The 22,871-nt window shown below is 59.0% G+C and overlaps 1 protein-coding gene across 13 annotated transcripts in view; it reads right to left on the bottom strand.

The window, feature by feature from the left end:
- Positions 1-22,871, bottom strand: part of NRXN2 (neurexin 2) — a 108,128-nt gene that overhangs the window by 22,596 nt on the left and 62,661 nt on the right. For 11 of the 13 annotated variants that reach the window (XM_087422709.1, XM_087422715.1, XM_087422710.1 and 8 more), the window contains 5 exons: positions 22,311-22,501; positions 20,493-20,666; positions 20,001-20,120; positions 6,643-6,824; positions 1,831-2,002 (listed from right to left, as the gene is read on the bottom strand). In XM_087422709.1, the coding sequence (XP_087278835.1) occupies positions 1,831-2,002; positions 6,643-6,824; positions 20,001-20,120; positions 20,493-20,666; positions 22,311-22,501 (839 nt within the window). Of the gene's footprint in view, positions 1-1,830; positions 2,003-6,642; positions 6,825-14,297; positions 15,100-20,000; positions 20,121-20,492; positions 20,667-22,310; positions 22,502-22,871 lie in introns of those variants that run through there. The other 2 variants (XM_087422720.1, XM_014792945.2) reach the window with 2 other exon arrangements.

Here is a 22,871-nt window from a genome sequence, read left to right as displayed (position 1 = left end):
CCCTGTCCAGCGCAGGCTAACGTTTTCACTGCTACAAAGGCTGCCCTGGTGTGTGTATGGCTGAGAGAGAGAAGTCTGATGCCCACAGGGCAATCACACCCACACAGCCTGGCCTGTCAGTGTCTGCGGCCAGGTGGGACTTAGCACAGGAGCCTTTGTGTGCTAAGTGACCCCACACGTGCCCAGGGCCTTGGTGTAAGCTGGCATCTCTCTGCAGGGCTTTTTTTCTTGTGTCTGTCTGACTGTACGAATATTTGCAATCGTCCACATGTCTGGGGTTGGCCTGTGTGTCCATCAGCTTTGATATTTATTAGGGGGCCATGTGGTTCTCTTTATCTCCAGGTGCTGCCCAAGAATGTCTGAGTACCAGCCCACTTGACTGTGGGTGTGAGCCTACACTGGCATCTTTATTCCGGCATAAGCGGGCCCAGGAGGGTTTACGCACCCCACCTTTACCTGTCCTCTGCCCACAGCCCTCTAGGTCAGTGTGGGGCAGCTTCTCTGCCTCTGACTTGGCTGTCACTTCTGCCTAAGAGAGGGACTGAAGCAGCAGATGCTCTCTCTGCTTTTCAGTCGGCCCCCGTGTGTGTGACTCTGCAGTGTCGCTCAGCCTCTATCTCTGAATCTCTGTGTTTCTGCGGTTCTCCCTTGCAGTGGCTCAATTTCCACTCCCTCTGTGTCTCCCACACTGAGGCTCTCTTCGTCTCCCTCCCAAGGCTCTGTCCACCTCTTCTCTCGCTGGCTGGCTCTGCGTGACGGCAGCTCCATATATCTCCCCGCATCACTCCAGGAGCTGCCTCCGTCTTTGCTTATGTCTCGGTGACTATTTCCATCCATATCTCCCCATTGCTCCTCCTCTGGTTTCCTCTCACTCTGAGGCTCTTTCTCTGCCTCCCTCAGTATCTTGCAGAGTCTCTGCCTCCTCATTTCTTTAGTGTCCTCATCCCTGTTCCTCCCCTGCGCTCCTCAGACCTTGGATTGTCCTCGGCCACCAAGAGCTGTCACACTGTTGAACTGAGTCTGTTTGTATTCCTGTGCTCCCTCCCACCCAAGGCTGCAAGCTCCCTGCAAGGGGGGTTGTGTCCTGCTTACCTCTGTGTCCCCAGGGCCTAGCACAGGACCTGATACCTAGTGGGTTGTCAGCGAAGGTTTGTTGAAAGCACTTGCCCCAATTTTTCACTCTTGTTGTCACTAGTCTCTCTCTCCCTTCTACCATGTCTCTTATTCCCTGAGACACTGAGGTTCCTTTTCTCCGGGTCTCCGTGGTTCTCTTCCTTTATGCACATCTCCTAATATGGATCTTTAACTTGCTCTTTGTAAAGACCTTCATTCTTTCCTTGGTTCCGTCCTTGGGAATAGCCCTGCCTCCTTGCTGCGATATATTTTGGGTTATTTCCGGATCTTCTCTCCTTGATTTCTGCATCTGCCTCCCCATTTCCGCCTGTCCCTCATTTCTCGACTCATCCGTTCCTCAATCGCGTCATACTCTCCCAACCTCTCCCCATTCCTCCTCCTCTCTTCTCCTCATCCCCAAACTGAGCCCTAGCCTTGCAGCCTTCCGGCCTCAGCTTTGCCACCTCCCTCCTAGCTAACTTACTCCCAGGACCACGGTCTCGCCTGCCCTACAAATCCCGATTTTTCCCTTTAGCCACGCCCGTCCTGGCCCCGCCCCCACTAGCCACGCCTTTCCCGCAGCCCGCCCCGCCCACAGCCGGAAGCCTCTCTGCTGAGGCCCGCCCCCGGTGCAGGCAGCGCTCCTATCAGAGGCCGCCCCTGCCGCCGCGCCCCGCCCCTCCCGCCGCGCCTCCTCCGCGCGCCCCCGCCGCCTACCTGCCGGGTACCGCTCGTTGACCGGCCAGCTGTCCACCTGCAGGGTGGCATTGCCGCCACTTCGAGTGAAGCGCACCACGTGGTATTTGCCGTCGCTCACAATGGCGTTGGGCTCGTCGATGGTAATGTCGTCCGTGCCCACGTTAAAGATCACCCCCACGGTGCCCTGGTCCTGGGGGCAGGGAGGTGGAGGTCAGCGACCGGGCGGGGGCAACCGCTCACAACTTCTAGAAGTCCACTTGTGCCCACCACCGGCCCAGCTGCGCGGCACTTCACGGCTTTACAGCACCTCTCCTAGTCATGTCTTCACTGGACGCTCTCACCTGCCCAAGGAGGTGGGCCGGCAGGGGAGTAACCCCAGCTCAGAGAAGTTGGGGAAGCCAAGTAGGGTGCAGAGCCTGGAGCCGGAGCATTTCCACCAACAACAAGTGCCTCTTGCCTTTTGGTTCAATCAGAATATTCACACATGTTTACAGGGCACGTACTCTGTGCAAAGGCCACTGAGCCCAGGCCCCAGACAGGAATCAGCAGGACCAAGCTGGGGACCAGCCAGGAACACAGAGGTCAGAGGCCTCCCTAAGTCACGACCAGCAGAGAAATGCATGGAAGCCGGCCCCATGTCTGAGAAAGATCCAGTCTCCCCCTCCCCACCCCCCCAGCATCGAGCCTTCCCTCCCCTGCATGCCCAGCACTGAGCAGGTCCCAGGGGCTCCTGCACCAGGGCATCAGCATGCCTCTCCCGGCACCCCCTTCAGGCCCCATGGAGTCATGGGGGCGGAGGTGCATGTGTTTGGGGGTGACAGGTATGGATAGAGATCAGGGACAAACTACGTTGAGCTTACTAAGGAAAGCTGAGCCTGGAGGTGTAGGGGTAGAGGATGGGGCTGGGAGCTGGGAAGGGACAGGAAGAGGAAAGACGGGGCTGAGGCCTGGAGAGGGGAGCAGAGTCAGTCTGAGCAAGCCTCCGGACCAGGCTCCAGAGAGGACCTGCCTGGAGAACCCTGCAGAGGCCACCCAGGATCCTGCCTGGGAAGAGTCCCGTCACTGGTGCCAGAGTGAGAGGGAGAGCTTCACTGAACCCCTAAAACGTGTCAGGCCCTGTGGTGGGTACTGTATACACATGCTCTCTTCATCCCCACAGGAACCCTCTGAGGAAGCTTATAGCAGCCCCATTATACTGTGGTGGAAACTGAGCCTCAGGATGGTTAAGTAACATCCTAAAATCTCACAGCTCCTAAGGAAGGAATCCCAGATTTGAACCCTCGTTGGCCTGACTCCAAAGCCAGTACTCTCTCCCCCTTGCCCACTAGTCTGGGAAGACCCTGACTCAAATTGCTGGAGGAGTGGGGAATCTGAGAGGCTACTGAGGACAACCTACCTTGGAGACCCAAGAGGTCTAAAGAAGCCAACGGAAGGCCCACTAGGCCCTAGACCTAAGCAGGAATGGTCCCCTGCACTTCCCAGCAGCACTCCTGAACTCAGCCTCCTGAGTCCCCGCACCCCTGCTCCCACACAGGACAGACACTCACTCACACAGGTCACTCGGGCCCCCTGGATCACAAACAGTCACAGGGACCCAGATTGTCACAGAACACACTACACTCCTGGGGTCTTCCTGAAAGACTGCCCCAGTCTGGCCTAGACATGAGCAACCATTCAGCTGCCATGCACCAACAGAGCCAAGCGGCTTGGTGGCACTGGGGGTGGAGACGGGGTGGCTCACAGATGGGGCAGGGACTGGGGTTTTGCAGAGAGAGCTGGGGGGCAGGGTGTGCAGCTGTGGCTCACATGGAGACCCACGCCCAGTCCCTTCCCCACTTGTGGGTGGGTCCAGTTCTCCCCCTCCTAGAACCTGGCCGGCCACACACACACACACACACACAGAGTCATACACACATGCAGTGTCTCTCCTCAGGTGCAGTAAAGCAGGGAAACTGAGACTGGGCTTGCCTAACAAAGAGTACTAGCAAGCCCCACCCACCCACCACCCACAGACTGACAGCATCCCAGGGAGACGGGGTGATCATCTGCTCCCCACGCGCATGAGGGGAACAGCCCATGCTCCTCAGTACTATTGTTAGTAATAACATCACCCGGAATAGCGTCAGCCCCTGGATGCTTCTGAGGGCTTCTCCCCAAGAGGCTCAGCCAGGTGACAGTGGTCAAGGAGCAGATGCGGCCTGGGAGCCGGTGACAGAGGGCCAGCCAGAGCAGCTGGAAGGCAGGACACCTGGGTTTCCTAGGAGGCAGCCGAGCTCAGAGCCGTGCACTCCGGGGGAGAGGCAGCTCCCCAGAGCTGCTCCCAACGTGAAGTCAGTTGTCACTTCTGTTAAAGTCATTAATTCCTAATTCCCCAATTACCTCATTAGGCGGCAGTGGGGAGAACGCGGCCGCTCCTACAGCAAATAATTATGGGAGTCAAAATTAATTTGGCAAAGTGGAGCGACGCTTTATTAGAAACGTCAAATTGCTCTTCTCTTATTTTGCCGCCGCCTCCCCACTCTCTGAGAGCTGCTAATGACGCTGTGGGGGGAGCTGATGTGTCGCTAGGGGAGGAGGGGGCTTCGGGGCTGCCCCCAAGGGGCTTCATCCCATCCGTGCCCAACTCTCCCCTCAGAGCTGGCCTCTCTTGTGGCTCCCACACTTCCTCCAGGGCCCCCACCCTCACCAGGACCCCATCCGAGGGCCAGCCGCCCTCCGCCCTCAGCAGCACCAGGCCCCAGGCCTCGTTCCTCCATAACCCTGCCCCAGGCGAGGCCTGTGGGCAGCTGCTGGGAGGGGAAAGGAGGAGATTCCTTCTCCCTGCACCCTGACCCCCTACCCCTTCTCCTCAGCACTGGGGGAACCCGGAACCCCAAACCTACAGGCACAGAGACACATAGACATTGTCAAAGAGGCAGAGACAAAACACACGCAGGTCGACACGTCCAGATGGGGATGTCAGCTGACACTTCCCACAGGCTGGGCGATGTCCTGAGTGCTTACAGGATCTCATGTAAACCTCACAGCCTCCCTCTGTCGTCTCATCATGCCACTACACAGAAGAGGAAACTGAGGCACAAGGACACAGCAAGGAGGTGACAGAGTTGGGACTCGAACCCAGGCCATCCACTCCAAAGCTACGCAGAGCCTCTCCTGACTGTGCAGGGAGAGCAGAGCAGCCCTCACTCTCAGAGAAGGGTGTGGAAATGCAGTCGCACCTGCCACGCAGGGTCGGGAGACTGAAACAACAGTAAACATCACTCCACCGCGAAATACAAATATAGAGTGACACACCCGATCAGAGGCCACCAGACTGTGCCCCACAGTCACACTGTCACTCCTGACACAATCAACATGCACCCAGCCCCACACTGTCACGTGTGCCGTCCACAGCCACGCCATCTCTCACATACAGGCGGAGACACCATTGTCTCCTTCACACAGGCACGAAACTTCCAGGCCTTCTCTCAGGTTCCTCTTCACTCTATACCCCTTTCCTGCACACTTCCCGACCTGGCCTCTGCCCATCACCCATCAGCTGCCACTCCCACTCCAGCTCTGCTCTGCCCACTGGGCATCTCTCCTCACCCCTCCTTCCTTTGCTCCCTGGTGTTGGGGGAGGGGTGTGCAGCCACGGGACCCTGAAAAGCTGTTGTGTAAGAAGGGGCCAGTAGCCACAGTCCCAATCAGATGGGGAGGGGCCAGAGCCCAAACAAACAAGACTTCTCCCTTGGCTTCCTCACTCCCCTTAAAGCCCAGGGGCCCCCACCCAGACTTTTCCCACACACAGAGCCTGGTGAGCCTGCTCAGTCCTCCCAGCATGGGGGTCCCAGCCACAGTCAGCATAGGGGATGCGGGAAGGAAAGGAGGCAGCTGTAAGGGGCTGTATAAGTGGAAATGGAGATTGAGGTCAGAGGCCCAGGGGTTAAGACAGTGGGGAGGAGAGGCTAAGAGCAGAAATGAAACGGAGCAAGGCCAGAGGCCATGGGGAAGAGTGCAGGGCAGGACCAGAGATGGGGAAAGGGTCAGAGAAGAAAAGGGCCCGCCTGAAGATAGAGCTAGGATGAAAACTGTGAGGAGAGGAGCAGTGGGTCTGGCAGGAGGCCCAGAGGCAGGCACTGGGAAGGGGCAGAGGTCGAGGAGGGGAGCTGGCACCAGGAGAAGCTGGGCAGAGAAAGGCAGAGCTGGGTGGGACCGAGGTCAGGGTGGGGACGTGGGGCTGGGCCAAGAGGTCAGAGAGGAGTAAGCATGGCCAGAGAGGCTGTAGGGAAGGCAGCATAAAGGGGCTGCTGGGAGGGCAAAGGTCATGGGAATGGAGGTCAAGGGCAGGACAGAGGCAGGGGCAGGATTTGAAGGCAAGACAAAGAAGCAAGGGTGGGCTGCTCTGCGACAGGGATGTCCCAAGGAGGGGGGCAGGAATAGGTGCAGGACACAGTGGGCTGCCCTAGGTGATCTAGGATTGAGCAGGCGGCAGCTTAGGGCAGTCACAATGTGGGGACATTTGCAAAGGCTACAGGAGAATGGCCTGGAAGTCTCCATGAGGCTCCTGACTACATTCAGGAAGGTCAGAAGACACAGATGGTCTCAGGGATGGGGAGCTGGGAGCATCAAATCAGCTGGGGTGGCTCTGGTTGTCTCCTGAATAACGGGAGGGGAATGGCTCTCGGCAGCAGAACTACTTAACAGGAAACTCCAGGAACCAGGTAACAGGGGTTCTGAGGGCTCCACAGGAGGGAAGGATTTGAGAGGCTGATCCCTGACAGTGGGGGGACTGAGTGGATTGGGGGTAGGAAGGTGGGGAGGTCAGGCGCTGGGGCCTTGGGTCCTTACGATGTGCAGCTGCAAGTAGTCCCCGAGGCCGGAAGCGCTGTCCACCCGCACCAGCACGGCGCTCCGCTGGTGCGTGCTGAAGCCCACGGCCAGGCGGTCCATTCTCGTGCTGGGCCGGTCATTGGGGGGCCACGTGTAGGTGATGAGCGCTCCCCCCTTCCCAAAGATGTATGTGGTCCCGGCTGGAGAGAGAAGGAAAGGGAGAGATGGAGATATGACATCAGGAGGGCGAGATCAGCAGGTCCTTGGGGCAGTGCCGGGAGCACAGGGACCCCAGGCTTAGGGTGCAGGGCTTCAGCTGTGATACCCACAGCAGCAACCAGGCCCTGCTGCCCTGGGGAACGGTTGGCAGGAGGGTGCCCGAGTAAGAATGTGTGCACGCACACAGACAGATGTAGCTGCCTCATCAAGAATTCTAGCTTTAATTACAGCAAAACAGAGAGGTAATAGAGAGAATGACACAGAGAGAGCACCCAAAGAGAGGCTGCAAGGGGAGCGAGAAGAGTGCCGGGGCAGGCAGGACCCAGGGGGCCTGGGCCGGACCAGCTCGACTTCTCCCAGGGCTGGCAGAGGTGACAGATTCAGGGTGTGTGCTTCTGTGGGGCCAGAGCTGAGCAGGCACGGAGGCGAAAGGAGACCCGGGCGATGGTGAGAGGATGAGGCTCTGACTCAGAGCCCGCAGGCTGGCACCCCTCCAGCACCTGCCCCCACCCCTCTCAAGCCCCTGGAAATCCTGGTCCCAGTCTGCCCAGGACTGCCGGCTCCACTCCCAACTAGGGCGCGGCCTGGGTCTCAAAGCCGGGGGGTCCTGGAGCCCTGCCCAGAAAAGAAGAGACAGACGTGGGGAAGGGGATAGAGATTCACAGCCAGAGGAGGAAGGAGGCAGAGAGACAGATGGACAGAGAGGGACAGAGAGGGGTGTAGGTGAGAGAAAGCGGGAGAGTGGGACCAGAGATGAAGGCTCCCTCTCCTGCCCTCCTCCACCCCACCCCCTCTCCCCCTCTCTGTCTCCTCTTCGCCATCCGGCTGCCGGGGGCGGGTGTGAGGTCCCTAACGATCTCAGCCCCAAAATAAACCCCATTAGTCGCCATGTTCCCTCCTGCGGCTGACTGGGCTCCCTGGGGGTGGGGGGCAGACTGGCTGGGGTGGGGGTTGGGGCTGGTCACCCAGTTTCCGGGAAGGGAGCCTTGTCTGGGAGGCCTAGAGGGCTAGGACTCTGGGCCCTTCAGAGAGGGAAGAGAACAATCTTGCATTCTTTAGAACATCAACGGAGCAGATGAGATTCATAAATTGCTTAATTAAATAATTACCCACTAACGACTCTTCTCAAAGCACTTCTTGGGGGTAGAGGGGTTCAGGGGAAGACTCTTCCAGAGAGAGTCTGGAGTCGGCTGGGAGAAAAGTGGGGCCTTGGGGTTGGGAGAGCCCTGGGTCAGGACGGAAAGTCCTAGGGTCAGGGAGCTGGGAACCCAGGAGGCAGGACCTCCTGGCTCTAGGAGGGCCTGAGGCCCCTCCAAGAAGCAGACCCGCTCTACCAAGATGGCAGCCCACTTGGTAACACTATGGCCAGGCCCCTCAAGCACCTTGGGGTCCCTCACCTCAGGGACTCAGGAGCCCCACTGTAGTTCAGGGATAAGGGGGCTCTTTCCCAGGAAGCTGCTAGGCCCCCAAAGGAGAGGGGACTCCTGAGCACCTTGGAGGGAGGCCCCATCTGCAGGCCCAGGGAGGAGCTGAGGAGAGAAGTGAAGGCTGTCACCTGGGTCCAGGAGAGGCAGTGAGGCCAGCACGGGGTTGGGGTGGGCGGAGCAGGAGCTGTTCCACAGGGCACTTGTCATCAGTGCCCTCCATCTCCCCAGGCAGGGCCAGAGAGGGGAGATATCCCCCACTGGGGTAGAGGCGGGAAAGAACCACCTCGAAGTCTAATAACTGATGTCTCACCACAGCAGGTCACTGGGAGAGCACCTCTGGCAGACAGAGGGAGCTTGGCTCTGCCCCCTCCAGACCCAGGTGTCCTTTCTACCTGGGGGCCCCGGAGGCCTCTGGAACCCTCAGGATGGGGCCCCCAGACTTGGGTGGAGAGTTGGCTGGGGGCAGGGTACACAGGGAGCTGCACCCCCACCCCAGGCAGTCTTCTGCCTGGAAAGGGCAGGACCCAGAGGCAAGCAGGGTAGGCCTCAGCAGTAACAGTCTCTCCACTCCCAACACTGCAGCACTCTGGAAAAATCAGCTGTTTCCATGGCAACCGTAATACCCAGGGTCCTCCCTTCCCCCTCCACTCACTCACAAGCTGCACGGCCAAATTTGGGGGGCGGGCAGGGCCAGGGGAGCTGAGATGCTGACCTTCATCCACACACCCCCCTCCTGGCCTCCCTGACCAGAGGCTGCTGCCTCTTCACCCCCTGGGCTCCGGGGCCTCCCAGTCAGAATGGGGAGGGGCTTATTGGGTTTCTTGGTCCCTCAGAACAGCCACGGAAATCCCATCTACCCATCTACCAGGAGCCTGCTCCTAAATCTCCCAGGTCTGGGGGAAGGGAGGCCCGTTCTCCTCACTTTCCCACCCCAGGAACCCAAACGGCACATTACCCTGGAGAGAGCCCCGCCGGAGCCCGGGGAGGGCCTGAGGAGCTGGCAGGCCAGATGCCCATGGGGCAGTGAGGCCGGAGGGATCAGAGGCGTTGCCGGCGCCCCAAGCCCCATGGCAGCCAGGGCTCCAGTGACCCACCCACAGACCCCACACCCACACACAGGCGACGACGCACTCAGCTGCACACAAAGAGCCAGTGTGGAGAGGCAGACCCCCGACAGGAACCGCGAGGCAGCCGGGGAACATGGCGGTAAGCGCACAAAGACAGGCCGGTGCAGGCGGCGCGAGGGCAGGAGCTGGCACAGCGCTGGACAGGACGGGCGCACACGTCCCCGCCCCCGAGGCCGACCGCGCACAGGCCGCCCCCCCCCCGCCCTTCCCCTCCCCCTCCCCCGGTCCCCAGCCCAGGCGCTGCTCAGCCCGGCCTCCCCCGGGATTTATTACCCAGCTGTTCTCACACTGCAGCCAGTTTATTACGCTGGGAGGGCCTGTTAAAGCCTGAGGTCGTTTATTACACGGTGGGGGGATCGGGGTGGAGAGACACTTCTTGGGCAGAAGAGGTGAATGGTTTATTGGACTGGGGCGGCAGTAATTACCCTGGGGAGACATTTCTCTCCCCAGCACCGCACTCCTGCCCGAGGGCGCAGAGGGCTCTGGTCGGGGAGGACGGCGGGCGGGGGGCGGGGCTCCGCCAGGTCCCTCCCTGGGCCCGTCCCAGCCGGCTGCCGCGCGCTCCGGAGGCCCCTCCCGCCTCTCACCCCCACCCCACAAGCTGTCCTCTGCCCTGGCCACCGGACTTTCGCGGTGGGGGCGGGGTGACACGGAGACATGGAGCCCAGGACACAGCACCACATCGAGAACCTCTGAAGGGTTCCAGGAAGGGCTCCGGAGAACAGAGGAGCCAAGCCAAGGCCCAGAATGTTGCCCTAGGGGGGTCTGGACCCATTGTTTGTGACCTCCCAGCAAACCAAGTGAGCTACATTGTGCATGATATTTCAGAGGGGCACACAGCCCTGAAGCCCAAGGCAAGAGAGCCTCTGACCAGACACAAGATGCCATGGGCCCAGATGCCTGCCACCCAAGGCCCAGGTTGGCACCTTCTGCCTACACCCAACATAGTCCCCTCAATGCCTCCTAGACCCAGAAGTTCACTGATCCAGTAAAGCACTAAATGATCAAGAATCGTCCATACAGTTCCCACACACCTGCATTCTAGAAAGAAACCAACCATTAATAATGGTTAACTAACCCAGACCCAGACCACATAATCGTCCCATGTAAAAACCCCCATACAGTGATGCTTGTGTGGTTAAAGTTCCCTGTGCAGACCCTCCATCTGCCTGTTTCCCTGCAGCATCAGAAGCCATGACAAAAGCCTCCTGATAGATTCACAGTCACGAGAGGACAGAACATCCTACACAGTCCAGAGAAGCTTCCAAGGGGCTCACAGCCCACACCAGCTCTTAGTATATTGACCCTCACAACCCAGGGGGATTGCCACAGATCCAGATCCCTGGGCTCAGCTTTCTCTTGATCTAGAATCCCAGAACAATATCCTCTCAATTCGGAAGCCCGTTCTTGGCCATAAACCATCCAGTCAGAAATCCAAGTTAACACACCCATATCCAGAATTGAAATGAATGCCAGCCCCCTTTATAAGCTGGAGTGATGAGTCTGGAATCCCTGGAAGCGACCAATTCAGAACTGAGCTGGGACTGACCCCTCCATTCCTGGCTTCAGAGGGTACCAGAAACAAAGGTCGGGGGCTGAAAGGCTCCTCAAGGACTCTGAACCCAAAATTGGAATCAAGGACCCGGAGAATGTGACCCCTCAGGCCATCTTCCGGACCCAGCTGTACAGGTCCTCCCATGCCCAGACCCAGGTCAGGTGCAGGACTGTCAATGAGTTGGTGGGGATATTATGTCACAGGAAGGGTTGGGGGATGGAAGGGTAAACAGAGGAAAGAGTGAAGAGAAGGAGGGAAGGAAGGCCAGGAGAGATGCAGAAAGAACCCAGGAGAAGGGAAGTGGAGAAGCAGGTGCAGAAAGAGAGGCTCCCTCACCCTGGGGAGGTTAGGGAGACGCTGGGGCAGAGAGGAAATGTCTCTCTTGGTCTAGAAAGGTCTCCCAAGCTGGCCTCTTCCTCTAGCCAAGCGTGGAGCCCCAAGAGAAGCCTTTCTTTTCACCACTCCCCATGGCTAAGGTGAGCAGAGGTGGAGCCCAGCCATGACAGGTGGCCTCCTGCCTACTCTTCTATCTGTCCCTTGACCCTCTTCCTCCCTCGCACCTACGTGCTCCTCCACTCAGTCTCCCACCACCTTCCAGCACTGCCCTGCAGCACCCTCCAGCTCCTCCTCTGCTTCCCTGTGGCACTGGGCAGCCATTGGCCCTCTTGGGGCTGTTTTTCTCCTCTGCACAGGAAGGGGGTGGCCATCTCTGAGGCCGTCCCTATCCCAGCCTTCCATAGGTTCCCACCCCACCTCCCCAATGCTCTTTCCTCCATTTTCTCTCCCTCTCGCCCAGCCCTTTGCATCCTGAGCCTTCCTCTGGCACTCCAGCTCCCAGGCCCCTCCTTCCAATCTGCTCATCTCCCCTGGACTAGTTCCTTTCTCCTTCCTCTTCCTCTTTCACCTCCTTCCCTGTTCACCCCACAATGCTCTCCCCCAAGATCCCTGGCTCCCCTTTCCTGTCTTGCCCCTTCATGCCTCTTCTCATTGCCCAGAAAGGCCATGTCCTGTCTGGGCCTCTTTGGGAGCAACATAGGGCCTGGAGGGAGCCAGCAGGGACAAGGGAGGGGAGGGAGGAAGACAAAGAGGGCCAGAGAGCTCGTGGGGAGGAGAAAAAGGGAGTTACGATCAGGAGCCAGGTGTGGGGTGGGAAGTGGAAGAAGAGGAAGAGCCTGGAGAGCAATGCATGGCGAGGAGCCCAGTCAGGACAGGTTAGATGGCAGGAATGGTGCTGGGAGAGAGAAGAAAGCAATGAAGAGGAGAGCTGGAAGGGCCGCTCCTGGGACCTGGATGAAGAGAGAGTAGAGGCATGAAAAATTAGATGAAGATGAAGTAGGAGAAAGAGAAGAAGAATAGAAAAGGGGTGGAAAGATTGGAAGTGATATGGGGGGACAAAGATTGGGAAGCAAGGATGGACAGAGGTAGAACAATAATGAGGAGGCAGAGATAAGTGCAGAAGTGGGATGCGATGAGGAGCATGGATGGGAAGTGATGAAGATACAGGCATGGAAGATGAGAGAGGAACAAAAATGGAGTAAAAAAATGAGAGGTGATGGATGGACAGAAATAGGAAGTGATGTAAGCACAGAAATTGGAGGCAACAAGGGTACAGAGTAAGAACTGGTGAAGGCACAGTGATGAGAGATGATGGGACTCAAGATAAAAGGTGATGGGAGCCTGGAAATGTCACAGTACCAAGATGGGAGGTGATGGGGGCACAGAGATGGGAAGTGATGGGAGGATAGGTATGGAAGTGACGAGAGTACAGGGATGGGAAGTGATGGAGGTACAGAAATGGGAGGTGATGGAGGGCTGAGATGAGGGCCAAAGACGAAAGGTGATGAGGTATAGAGATGGGAGGTGATGGAGATGCAGAGATGGAAGGTGATGAGCGGTACCATATAGGAAGTGAGAGAGGTACTGAAATGGGAGATGAGAGAGGTACAGACATGGAGGTAATGGGGGTCCCCTATGGAAAGTGATGGCAAGGTACAGAGATGGGAGGTGATGTGGAGTACAGAGAAGGAGGTGTGGACTAAAATGGGAGGTGATGGGGTCTCCGGGATAGGAGGTGACAGGAGCTCTGAGATGGAATGTGAAGGAGGGAGTCAGATGGGAAGTGATGGGGTTTTACATGGAAATGAAATAAAACAGGAAGAGGGATGGACATAGAGGTAATGAGAGTACAGGGATTGGAAGTTATGGGGTGCGGTGATGGGAAATGATGGAGGCACAGAGAATACAGAGGACAGAGATGGAAGGTGGCAGGTACAGAGGTGGGAAGAGACGGCAGAGAGAGAATCATAGGAGTCTAAGATATGAAGTGATGAGGAGACTGAGGTGGGAGATGACGGAGGGCAGAAACAGGAAGTGATTGAGGTCAGAAATGGAAAGTGATAGGGTCTGAGAGGGAAGGTGAAGCAGGTTTTGAGATGGAGGGTTATGCGGTGCTGAGATAAGAGGTGATAGTAAGTGGAAAGTGACAGAGGACTGACACAGGAGGTGATGGGGAGACTGGGATGGGAGGTGAAGGGGAGACTGGGCTGGGGAACGTAAATTCCAAGGAATAGGGCTACAGAGGTGAGAGATGCTGGGGATCAGAGATGAAGAGGTGTAGAAAGGAGAAGCCGGAGATGAAGGGAACCAGGCTGGGAGGATGATGGGACAGCGGAGTGAGCTGATTGTTTGGGAGGTGGTGGAAGGACAGTAAGGGGAAAAGAAAGGAAGGTTGCTGGAGGGACAGAGGTGAAATAGAGACAGATATGAGGAGGTGGCAGAGGAAGAGATGGGACATGTCAGAGGCAGAGATGATAGATGGGACAGAGGTGGGAGGGTGGTTGTTGCAGGACAAAGACAAGAAGATGACAGTGTACAGAGACGCTAGACTGGCAATGTGAAGGTGAGGGTGAGGCAGAGGTGGAGGTAAGCCAGATGGAGAAATGAGAAGGGCAGAGATGGAGGAGGTGATGAGGAAGAGAAACCCGGAAGGGAGAGCTGGACGGAGAGGATGAAAGGGCAGAGATAGAGCGGTGATGCAGGAACCGGATCAGGAAGGTGATAAACCAGAGGTAGGAACCAGGAGGTGAAGGTGAGGCAAGGAATGAAAGTGATGAAGACAGAGACGAAGTGAGAAAGGGACGCGGGTGGTGGTGGTGGGGTGATGGAGAGGCGAGGGTGGGGCTGAGAGGATGGGAGTCAGAGATGGTAGGTGAGGGGCACGGGCCCGCAAAGCGGAGGGGCCGGGCCTCAGCGCGCACAGGCAGGGGTGCGGCCCACGGGGCCAGGGCCGCGCACACGGCAGGTCCCGGGGGCCAGCCGGCCGGCCGGCATCGAACCGCCACTTACCGTGCCCGCCGCGGGTGAGGAAGGGCATGCGGTTGATGGCGATGGGCACGGTGCCGTGCTTGCTGTGGAAGTGGTGGACGTGGTGGGTGGTGCTGAGGCTAGAGGACACCCGGGCCCCCTCGGCCGTCCCCAGCAGAAGCAGCAGCAGCAGCAGCAGCAGCGGCAGCAGAGGTGGTGGCGGCGGCGGCGGCGGCAGGGGCCCGGCCAGGGCGGGGGGGCGGCGCGGGCACCCCCCCGGCCCGCTCCCCCCGGGGGGCATTTCGGCCCGGGGGCGGCCGCCTCACAGCCCCATGGCCGGGGGCAGGGACGGGGGGTTGCGCAGCCCCGCGAAGCCCCTCTCCGGCTCCCAGCCCCGGGAGGGGGGTAGGGGTGAAGAGAAGGAAAACCAGAGCCCAAGCCTCGGTCTGGAGCCAACGAAATCAACTGGATCCCGCCGGGGAATCCGGGGTCCGCGGAGCGGTAACGCCAAGGTCCAGGACGCCTGGGTCCATCGCGAGAAGCTAAGGGTCTCCCCGCATCCCGGCGGGGTCGGAGCGGCGCAGAGGGCCGTCAGAAACCCGGGGGAGCGCCCGGGGGAGGGGGCATGGTGCCAGGTGGAGAGGTAGGGGAGTCGCGAGGGCCAAGCAGGGAGGGGAGAGCGGGGGAAATCCTGCGGAAAAACCGAGCCAGGGATGGGGACTGGAGGAGAGAAGCGGGAGACCGACGAAGACTAGGGCCGGCGGCGCCGCTGCTGCCGCTGCCGCCCGACGGAGGCCCGGGGAAAGGAGGGAGCGGCCGGGGGGAGGGGGGGCGGGAGAAGGGGGAAGGGAAGCAAATCCGGGTGAGGGGGGAATGAAGGGAAGAGAGGAGGGGAGAGGAGAGGAGGGGAGCGGGGCTGAGCAGAGGAAAAGCGCGAGCCTGCGAGATTCCGGCGGAGAGATGGAGGCAGCGGAGTGTTGCTGCAGAGGCTGAGAGGGCTGGAAGGGAGAGGGAGGGAGGGAGAAAGGGAGGGAGGAAAGGAGGGGAGTGAAGAGGAGAGGGGAGGGGGAGCGCGGGAGGAGGAGGGGGCAGGGCGGAGGGACCAGAGCGGCTCCCGATCTGCGGGCGGCGCTGGGCAGCTCCGCCGCGCGGCACCTGGCTAGCCCGCTCCGCGCTCGCCTGTCCTCTGCGCGCGCCCCGCCCCTCCCCCGCGCCCGGGCGCGCGCTCCTCTCCCACCCCCTCCGGAGAAGGGGCCCTGCTGAATAATTGAACAGGACTGAGGCTAGCAAGGGAGGCCGCGTTCTTCCTCCTCGTCCCCTCCCCCCGCACCTCGACGAACCCCAATAGTGCTCGCTGGTCCAGCGCACAGAGATGTGGCCACCACCACCTCTACACGTATCCCTCAGAACACACGTGCACGCTCAGATGTGGACAGGCTTGGGTCTGGAGGCAGCCACGTGCCCATACAGGCACCAGTGTGCGCGCACGCACACACAGGCTCAGACATATACATGCACACATGTGCTCACAGACACTGGCACACGAACTCACACTCAGCCAAGCGAGTACATGTGCTCACAGAGGCACACATGTGCACCTACATACATGTTTGGTCACAGGCAATGAAAGGCCAACTTACACACAGACACCTCCTCCCAGCTCACCTCCAAAACCATGGTCACCCACATGCATACAAACAATGCACCCAGAGCCTCAAAGGTACTCAAGAGTAAGACACGCCACACATATACAGTCTCCTCACCACCTCCCCAAAACGGTGCTCCCCTACCACCTGCACAGCCCTCCTGGACTCCTCCAATCCTTCCTCTCCACTCCCCTTGCCCCTCCCCCAGCCTCAACCTCTGGGTGGGGGGCAGTTCCACCACACCTGTCTGCTGAGTGTCCCACTTGGAACAAAACCCTTCCTGGGCCACTTATGTCCAGCTGAGGAAGCCACTTCTCCTTCTAGGTGCCCCTCCACTGGGCTCTGCACCCCCCCCCGACTTTTGGGGACCTCTGGGAAGCATCTGTCAGAGCCCAAGAGGTAAGTGCAGGGCAGCTCCCTTCCCTTCATCTGGATGCCACCTCCACACTCACATCAGCCTGGGTTCCATAAGAGGATGCTCTGCTGGGACACGGGGAGAGGGGGTGAGGGGGGGAGGCAGAGGGTAGAGAAGGAGGAAAAGAATCAGGGAGGTGGACACGGGACCTGGAAGGAGCCAAAGAAACAGCGCAGTAGAGCAGTAGAGTGAGGAGAAGTGGTGAAGAAAGGACAAAAGGAAGGGGGAGACGTGAGAAAGGGGAGGGAGTATGGTGGGGCTGGCTCCTGCTTATTGATTCTGAATTCCATTTTGGAGCAAAAACTGTCACCGTGAGCCCCACACGTGCTGCGCCCAGCTCTTGGATGCAGTCAGGACCCTGGACAGCTCCTCTGTCCCTGCTGCCACCTCCACAACCTTGCTAAATACCAGGGCCCCCTTTGGCCCCCAGCCCTTCAGATGTGAAGAAAGGGGTCCTCAGAGGCACCCAAGAGGGGGCTCTGAGGTGGTGCATGGCCCCACGAGGGAGGAGAGACTACAGGCTGGGGCCTCCGGAGCCTTGTCCTCCTGCCCTCTCCATCTCATGTTTGTGCCCCTGGTTCTGGAATACAGACCAACACAGCTCTGAGCCGGCAGAAAATTTATGGTCCCAGAGGAGGGGAGGGAGGAGCTGGTGGCAAGAGGAGAGGAAAGGAAACCGCCTAGAGGCCAATCAATATCAGTGAGTGGGAAGTGGAGAGAGTGGGAGGGGGTGACGCTGGGGAGCAAGGGGGGAGACAGAGGGTAAGAAAGAAGGGAGAGACAGGGGTGTTCAAGAGATCAATAGAGGCCGCAGAGATGAACAGAGCAAGTGGAGAGGTGAGACACAGACAGGGGGGCAGAGATGGGGAAGAACTGACTGCCTAGGAGAGGCCCAAGACAGGCTCTGAAAGACGAAGCAGCAAGCAGGCCCGAGGGGAGCGTCTGGTCCGGAACCTCAGTCCTGGGCTTCCGGCCACACGTCAGGAAGTGTCCCTCCTTTTAGCTTCCTTCCTCTCTTATTTCATATTCTCTTTTTCATTCTCTCTCCACTTTCCTCTCTCTCATAGCAGAGATGGGTTCTCTCCCTCTGATCTCTCCTTTCCCTTCCCATAGCAGACTCCTGAGCCGTAAAGGGACACAGAGGTCCAGTCGCCCCCCAGGTGTAGTTCCCATGTCACAGATGAAGAAATTGAGACCACAAGTGGGGTGTGGTCCTGAAGGCTGTCCTGAAGGTTGGACCTCTCCTCATCCCAGTGTCCTCGCCACCAGACAGCTCCACACCCCAAGCCCAACCCTTTGAGGACACCCTCCTCCCTCTCTTCAGGTGCAGGGCCCCTTGGTGCCCAGTGGTGACCCAGGGCCTTCACACTCAGGGGCCAAGCAAACTGGAGAGGTTCCTGCTTGACCTTGTGCATCAGCAGGGGCCCAAGAAGACCAGCCACAGAGAGACAGCATGGACATGAAGCAGAGCCAAGCCTGGAGAATCCAGAGGAGGTACAACCCCAAGAGAAGAGGGGGTTGTGGCTTGGAAAGTCCTGGCAGATCCCCCGGCCCCCAGATTCCGGCCCTGCCCTTCAGGGGCAGAGATCTCAGAGGTCCCCCAGCCCCGGCGTTTGGAGAAGCAGCACGCGGAGCCCCGCCAGCTTCCAGGTTGCACCCACCTTGTCTTTAACTCCATGGCTCACTCAGGCTCTGCCACCAGACACGCAGACCAGTGCTCAGGGATAGTGACACTTCCCAAGACATGCCCTGCTCCCCAGGCCCAACTCTCCCTGCCTCCCACCTGCCTGGAAACTAGAGAAGTTGCTCTGGCCTCTCTTCCCACCCCTGCTGAAAGATGGCATGACTTTCTAAACCTCTGTCCATCTCTATGCCCTCTTTGAGAAGGCTCCACCATGTGGGAGTGTAGTAGTGATAATGGGCAGCAGAGCTTCTTAATCCTGATCCCCTGCACCTGGGCAAGAAATGCCCACCATGGGTACCACCAACACTCCAGGACTGAATGAGCAGCAGGGGGTAACTGAGTCAGGAGTGCCGAGGTCCTAGCTGTGCCCTACACCAGCACCCTGTGACTTAGGTCAAAGACTGCCTCCTACTGAGGCCTCAGTTTCCTCATCAGTTAAATAGGACAGTTGGTCTCGATCCCACTGCCTGCTCTGAGGAACAAATTAAAGGGCTTTGTAAGCTGCAAAACACTAAACAATCAGTGGGGATTGTTACTATTAAGCAGCAAAGTTGCCGCCATCTCCAGGTCTCCTGTGCACAGCTGAGCGAGCTGCGGAGGAAGAGGCCCATCCCCAGCCATGTCTGTATTCCCCGGCAGCCCCTGAGCTGGCCGTGGTCTGGGGGCTTCAGAAGGTACAGAGAGCGGCAGGTCAGCCAAGGAAAATCCTGGGGACAGGGTGGGGATGTGGAGGTACTTCGGGGCGGCCATGCCTGAGAGCACCAGGAAAGTCCTGAGGGAGACGGGCTGGAGATTCTTCCAAGGAGAAGGAAAAAGCAAGATGTGCCCAAGAGGCCAGTATCTGGAACCAGTAGGCTTATCCCACAAGAAGCTCGGGACTCTGCCCAGATGACTAAGGCTCCACAGTGTGGCACGGAGGCAAAGGCGCTGACCCCATTCTTAGCCCAGATCCACTACTAACTACTCTAGAAATCCACTGACCCCTCCAGGCCTTGGTTTCCACCTTTGTAAAATGGAGAAGCCCTGTCCTCCTGCGTGTGTGTGTGCATGTGCGTGTGTGTGTGTGCGAATGTGTGTGTGTGTATCTTTTCCCAGGCAGCTGTCTTGTCTCATCCCTGCTCTCTGAGCAGGGCTAACCTGGAGGATACCTGAGAAGGCTGCACTCTCTCCAGCTGCTGCCCCCAGACCCATCATCCGAGGGAAACTCTAAGCACCCCCTCGAAGAGGAGGTAGCCTCTCCCCGCTTCCTGCCCCAGCTGCCTGCCCTCTGCCAAGCTCTAACCAGCTGCTGGCCACCAACCACGAGGGACTGGAAACTGCTGCTGAAGCTGCCCTCTCGGGGGAGGGGCCTCAAACAGCCAGGGAGGAGAAGAACCAGGCGAGGACACTAGGGAGTGTCCTTGTGGCTCCAAGGGACAACCAGCAGCTGGGATTCTTGGGGGGAAAAAGAGGGAACTGCACACCGGTGTCCTGGGAAGCCAGCTGTCCAGCGGCCTGGCCTCCTGGGACTCTCCTGAGCCTGCCCTCTGGGGCGTGGGCCTCCTCTGGGCAGGAAATAACAGGCTTCCACTGCACGCTTCTGAGGGCACTGGAAGAAAGGGGGTGCAGGTCGACAAAAGCCTCCCACCCTGTGAAATAGTGTGTATGTGTGAGCTACAAGTACAGCATGTAAGACCACGGCCAAAATCACACGGGGAGAGCAACAGAGGCTGACACCCTTGGTTACGGGTGAAGGGAGCAGTGTCCTACCAGCTCAGAACGAGGAGGGCCATCTATCCACAGATCGCCCCGGAGGCTCAGGCAGCAGCAATCCTGCACGGGCCCAAGAGAAGACGCCAAGCTGCAGCCAGCAACTCAACCTTGGGCTCTCGTGACAAGGAGGGATGAGAAGGAAGCAAGCAGCACAGTTCTCAGAGACCCTCCCTCCTCCAGAGCAGTCCCTTGGGCTAGGCATGGGCCAGGACCTCCCCCTGGCATCCCCACCCGTCCCGGGCACTCACGGTCATTGCAGACAGGGCCCCCATAGGAAGTCATGGTGCAGTCGCAGGTGAAGCCGTCCCATTGCTGCAAGCAGACGCCCTGGTTGGCACAAGACTCTTCGGTGCAGGTGGTGCTGGGGCCTGGAAGAGGCAGGAGGAAGGAACACCCCCCCGCTCAGCCAAGCCCCCTCCGTCCCCAGGAAGTGTGGAAGCTTCAAGGCCAGGCCCTGCTCTCAGTTCAGCCAGGCTGAAAGGGCCAAGTCCCGACAAGGGGGTGGGGGTGGGGATGGGGTATTCAAGGATAGCTAGGCTTGGCCTTGAACTGTAATAAGGGGCCAGGATGGGAGACAACAGGAAGGGGAAGTGACCCTTCACCCCCCACCCCCCCGTACCCCTGCCCCAGAGCTGTAGGGACAGATTCCTGGAAGGCCACTCTGCTGCCCTGGTCTGCCTCTGCAGCTGGCCCTCCTGCAGCCTGCAGGGTCACACCTAACTCCTCCACGCTACACTCACCGTCACAGCCCCTCTCCACCTGCCCGATGCGGTGCAGGGCGTCGGCGATGAGGTCTGGGAGGCGCCCGTTGAGGTCCACCGAGGCCAGGCAGCCCTGAAAGCCGTCCCGGGAGGCCACCAGCTTGGGCAGGTTGCTGAACATATTCTTGCTCAGACCACCAATGTATAACTCCCCTGCAAAGGGAGCAGGGTCAAAACCCAGGCATCCCAGTCCCCGTTCCCCTCACAGGGCATCAGCATCCAGCTGTCAGGTCCTCCTGGCCTGTGGTGGCCTATCCCTTTCTTTACAGAGATCCAGCGACCTGCATATCCCCACCCCCCACTTCCTTCTTCCTTCACTTTGCCATCTGTCTGCTCCCCTCCCTGAGAAGCCCAGATGCCTGGGGGAGGGGGGTGAGCAGCTGGAGGAACCTGCTCCATGCTCTCTCCCACACATCTGATTCCAGTTCCGGCCTGTAATCAGGCCCTTTCATAGATGTGCAGGCCCGATCCCCTCCACCCCCACTCCCTCCCTTCTGAAGTCTCCCGTTCCCAGAATTCCTTTAGGCCTCTCCCAGCCTCCCCCAACTCTGAGTTCTCTCCTGGGGGCTCTAAGCCCAGCTCCCTTCCACCAACAACTAGGGCTTGGCCTGGGGACCCTGGGGGCCACTGGGAAGAAGTTCTCCTCAGGGAAACCACACATCACTGCCTGGCCACAGCACACTTAACTCCTTGGAAGTCTCAGCTGCCCCATACAGAGCTTCAGCAAGACACCAGTCAATCCTGCTACCTTGGCCTTTGTCTCAATACAACACAAGACCTGCCCAGGCCACCCCTGGGTTTGCTGCCACTTTGGATTATCTGTGACACATCGCCCCCTTCTGGGAGCAGGGAGAATTGGCAGCACTATGCCTCCCGATCTCGCCCAGGATCTGACCAGGCTTCTAGTTCCAGCTCTGCCTCCAGCTCGCTTTGTGACACAGGCAAGCCATCTAGCCTCTCGAAGCTTCCATTTCCTCCTCTCCAAGAGGGGGGTGAATTCAATGGTCTCTGAGGACCCTCCCCCAGCCTGAACAGTCTGAGTCACATTGACATACAGGGGTCTCTATGGGGCTGAGGGCTGCTTTGGGCGTGTGAAGAGGTGGCTCACGTTGCCTCAGTGGGCCCTGGAGAAGCTGCAGGCCTCGCCCTCACTCCTGTTCCAACACCTCGGCCTCTAGGCTCACCCTCCTCTTCCCTGCTCTCTCAAACACCCATTCTGGGGGCAGACAACAACTGCTTCCATAGCTACTAAAGAGGCCCTGGGGAATGTGGGACCCTGGTGGGACACAGAGCCCACTGGGGGAGCCTGGGTCCAAAAAAGTCCCCCAGAGCTAGCCCAGCCAATGCCGGAGGTATATGACCAGGGCAGCATGGAGGGCCCCAGGGACTGCTACTCCCCCCGCCCCTCCTCCCCTGCCCCCTCCCACCCACCCAGGGGAGGCATCTGCCAGGACACTAAGCTCCCTATTCACTCTCCAGCCCTCAACCAAGGCAGGCTTCTCAACCTTGGAGGTCCAAGAGGTCTTCGGAAGCCCTACTCCTAGCTCTAGAGTGAGGCCATCCTGCAACCAGGCTTTCAATATTTGAGAGGGCAGCCTCAGAGGAGAGCTGAGAAGAACTTTGACAGGGAAGTGTCAGGCTGGACAGAGTGGAGAATGGGAAAGAGAGATGGAAATCATGAGCGGGGAAGAGGGAGAATCACACGAGTGAAAGAGCATCCCAGGTCGGGGATGATCTTGCTGGGTCGCGGGGTGTCTGGGCTAGGGCCAGGCCTTCTCCAGAGGCCCCAGGCCCCACCTTTGAGATCGAGGTTTCGGGCGCCATTGGAGTGCTGCGTGACAGTGCGGGAGTCAATCTTGAGCGTGTGCACGTTGCCTGGGTCCCTGGACACCACCACGTTGTGCCACTGGTTGTCATTGACTGGTTTGTCTGAGTTCCCCTTCATCAAGGACGGGCCATTCCCCAGGTCAAACACGTAGTGGATGTACCTGCCCCACGGTAGGGAGGAGACACTGGGTCAAGGTGGGGGCGGTGCTGGGAAGGCGGGGTAAGGAGGAGCTACAGCTGGCAGGGGTCCTAGGTGCCAAGGGAGGAAGGGGTAGAGAGGGAGACCCCATAGTGGAGGGACCCGAACCAACAGCAGGAGGACTCTGGTGTGCGGTCCTATCATGGGGACAATGTGAGGAGGGAGGGTCACAGAGGAGCTGGCTCCTGTGACAGGCCCAGAAGAGGAGCTGGTGGGGGGAGAGGTTTGTGGGGGCAGCAGGAGCCTCTGGGGGCTGGGACAGAGCTGTTCTAGGGTGAGGTCCTCTCAGGCAAGAGAGGCCACAGGGACATGGCCCTGTCTTCTGCCTGTAG

Source organism: Ceratotherium simum, chromosome 34 (assembly GCF_057802395.1).
Source record: "Ceratotherium simum simum isolate JZ-2026a chromosome 34, ASM5780239v1, whole genome shotgun sequence".
NCBI lineage: Eukaryota > Metazoa > Chordata > Mammalia > Perissodactyla > Rhinocerotidae > Ceratotherium > Ceratotherium simum.
The sequence above is the reverse complement of the archived record's forward strand: the minus strand, read 5'-3'. Positions and strand labels throughout refer to the sequence as shown.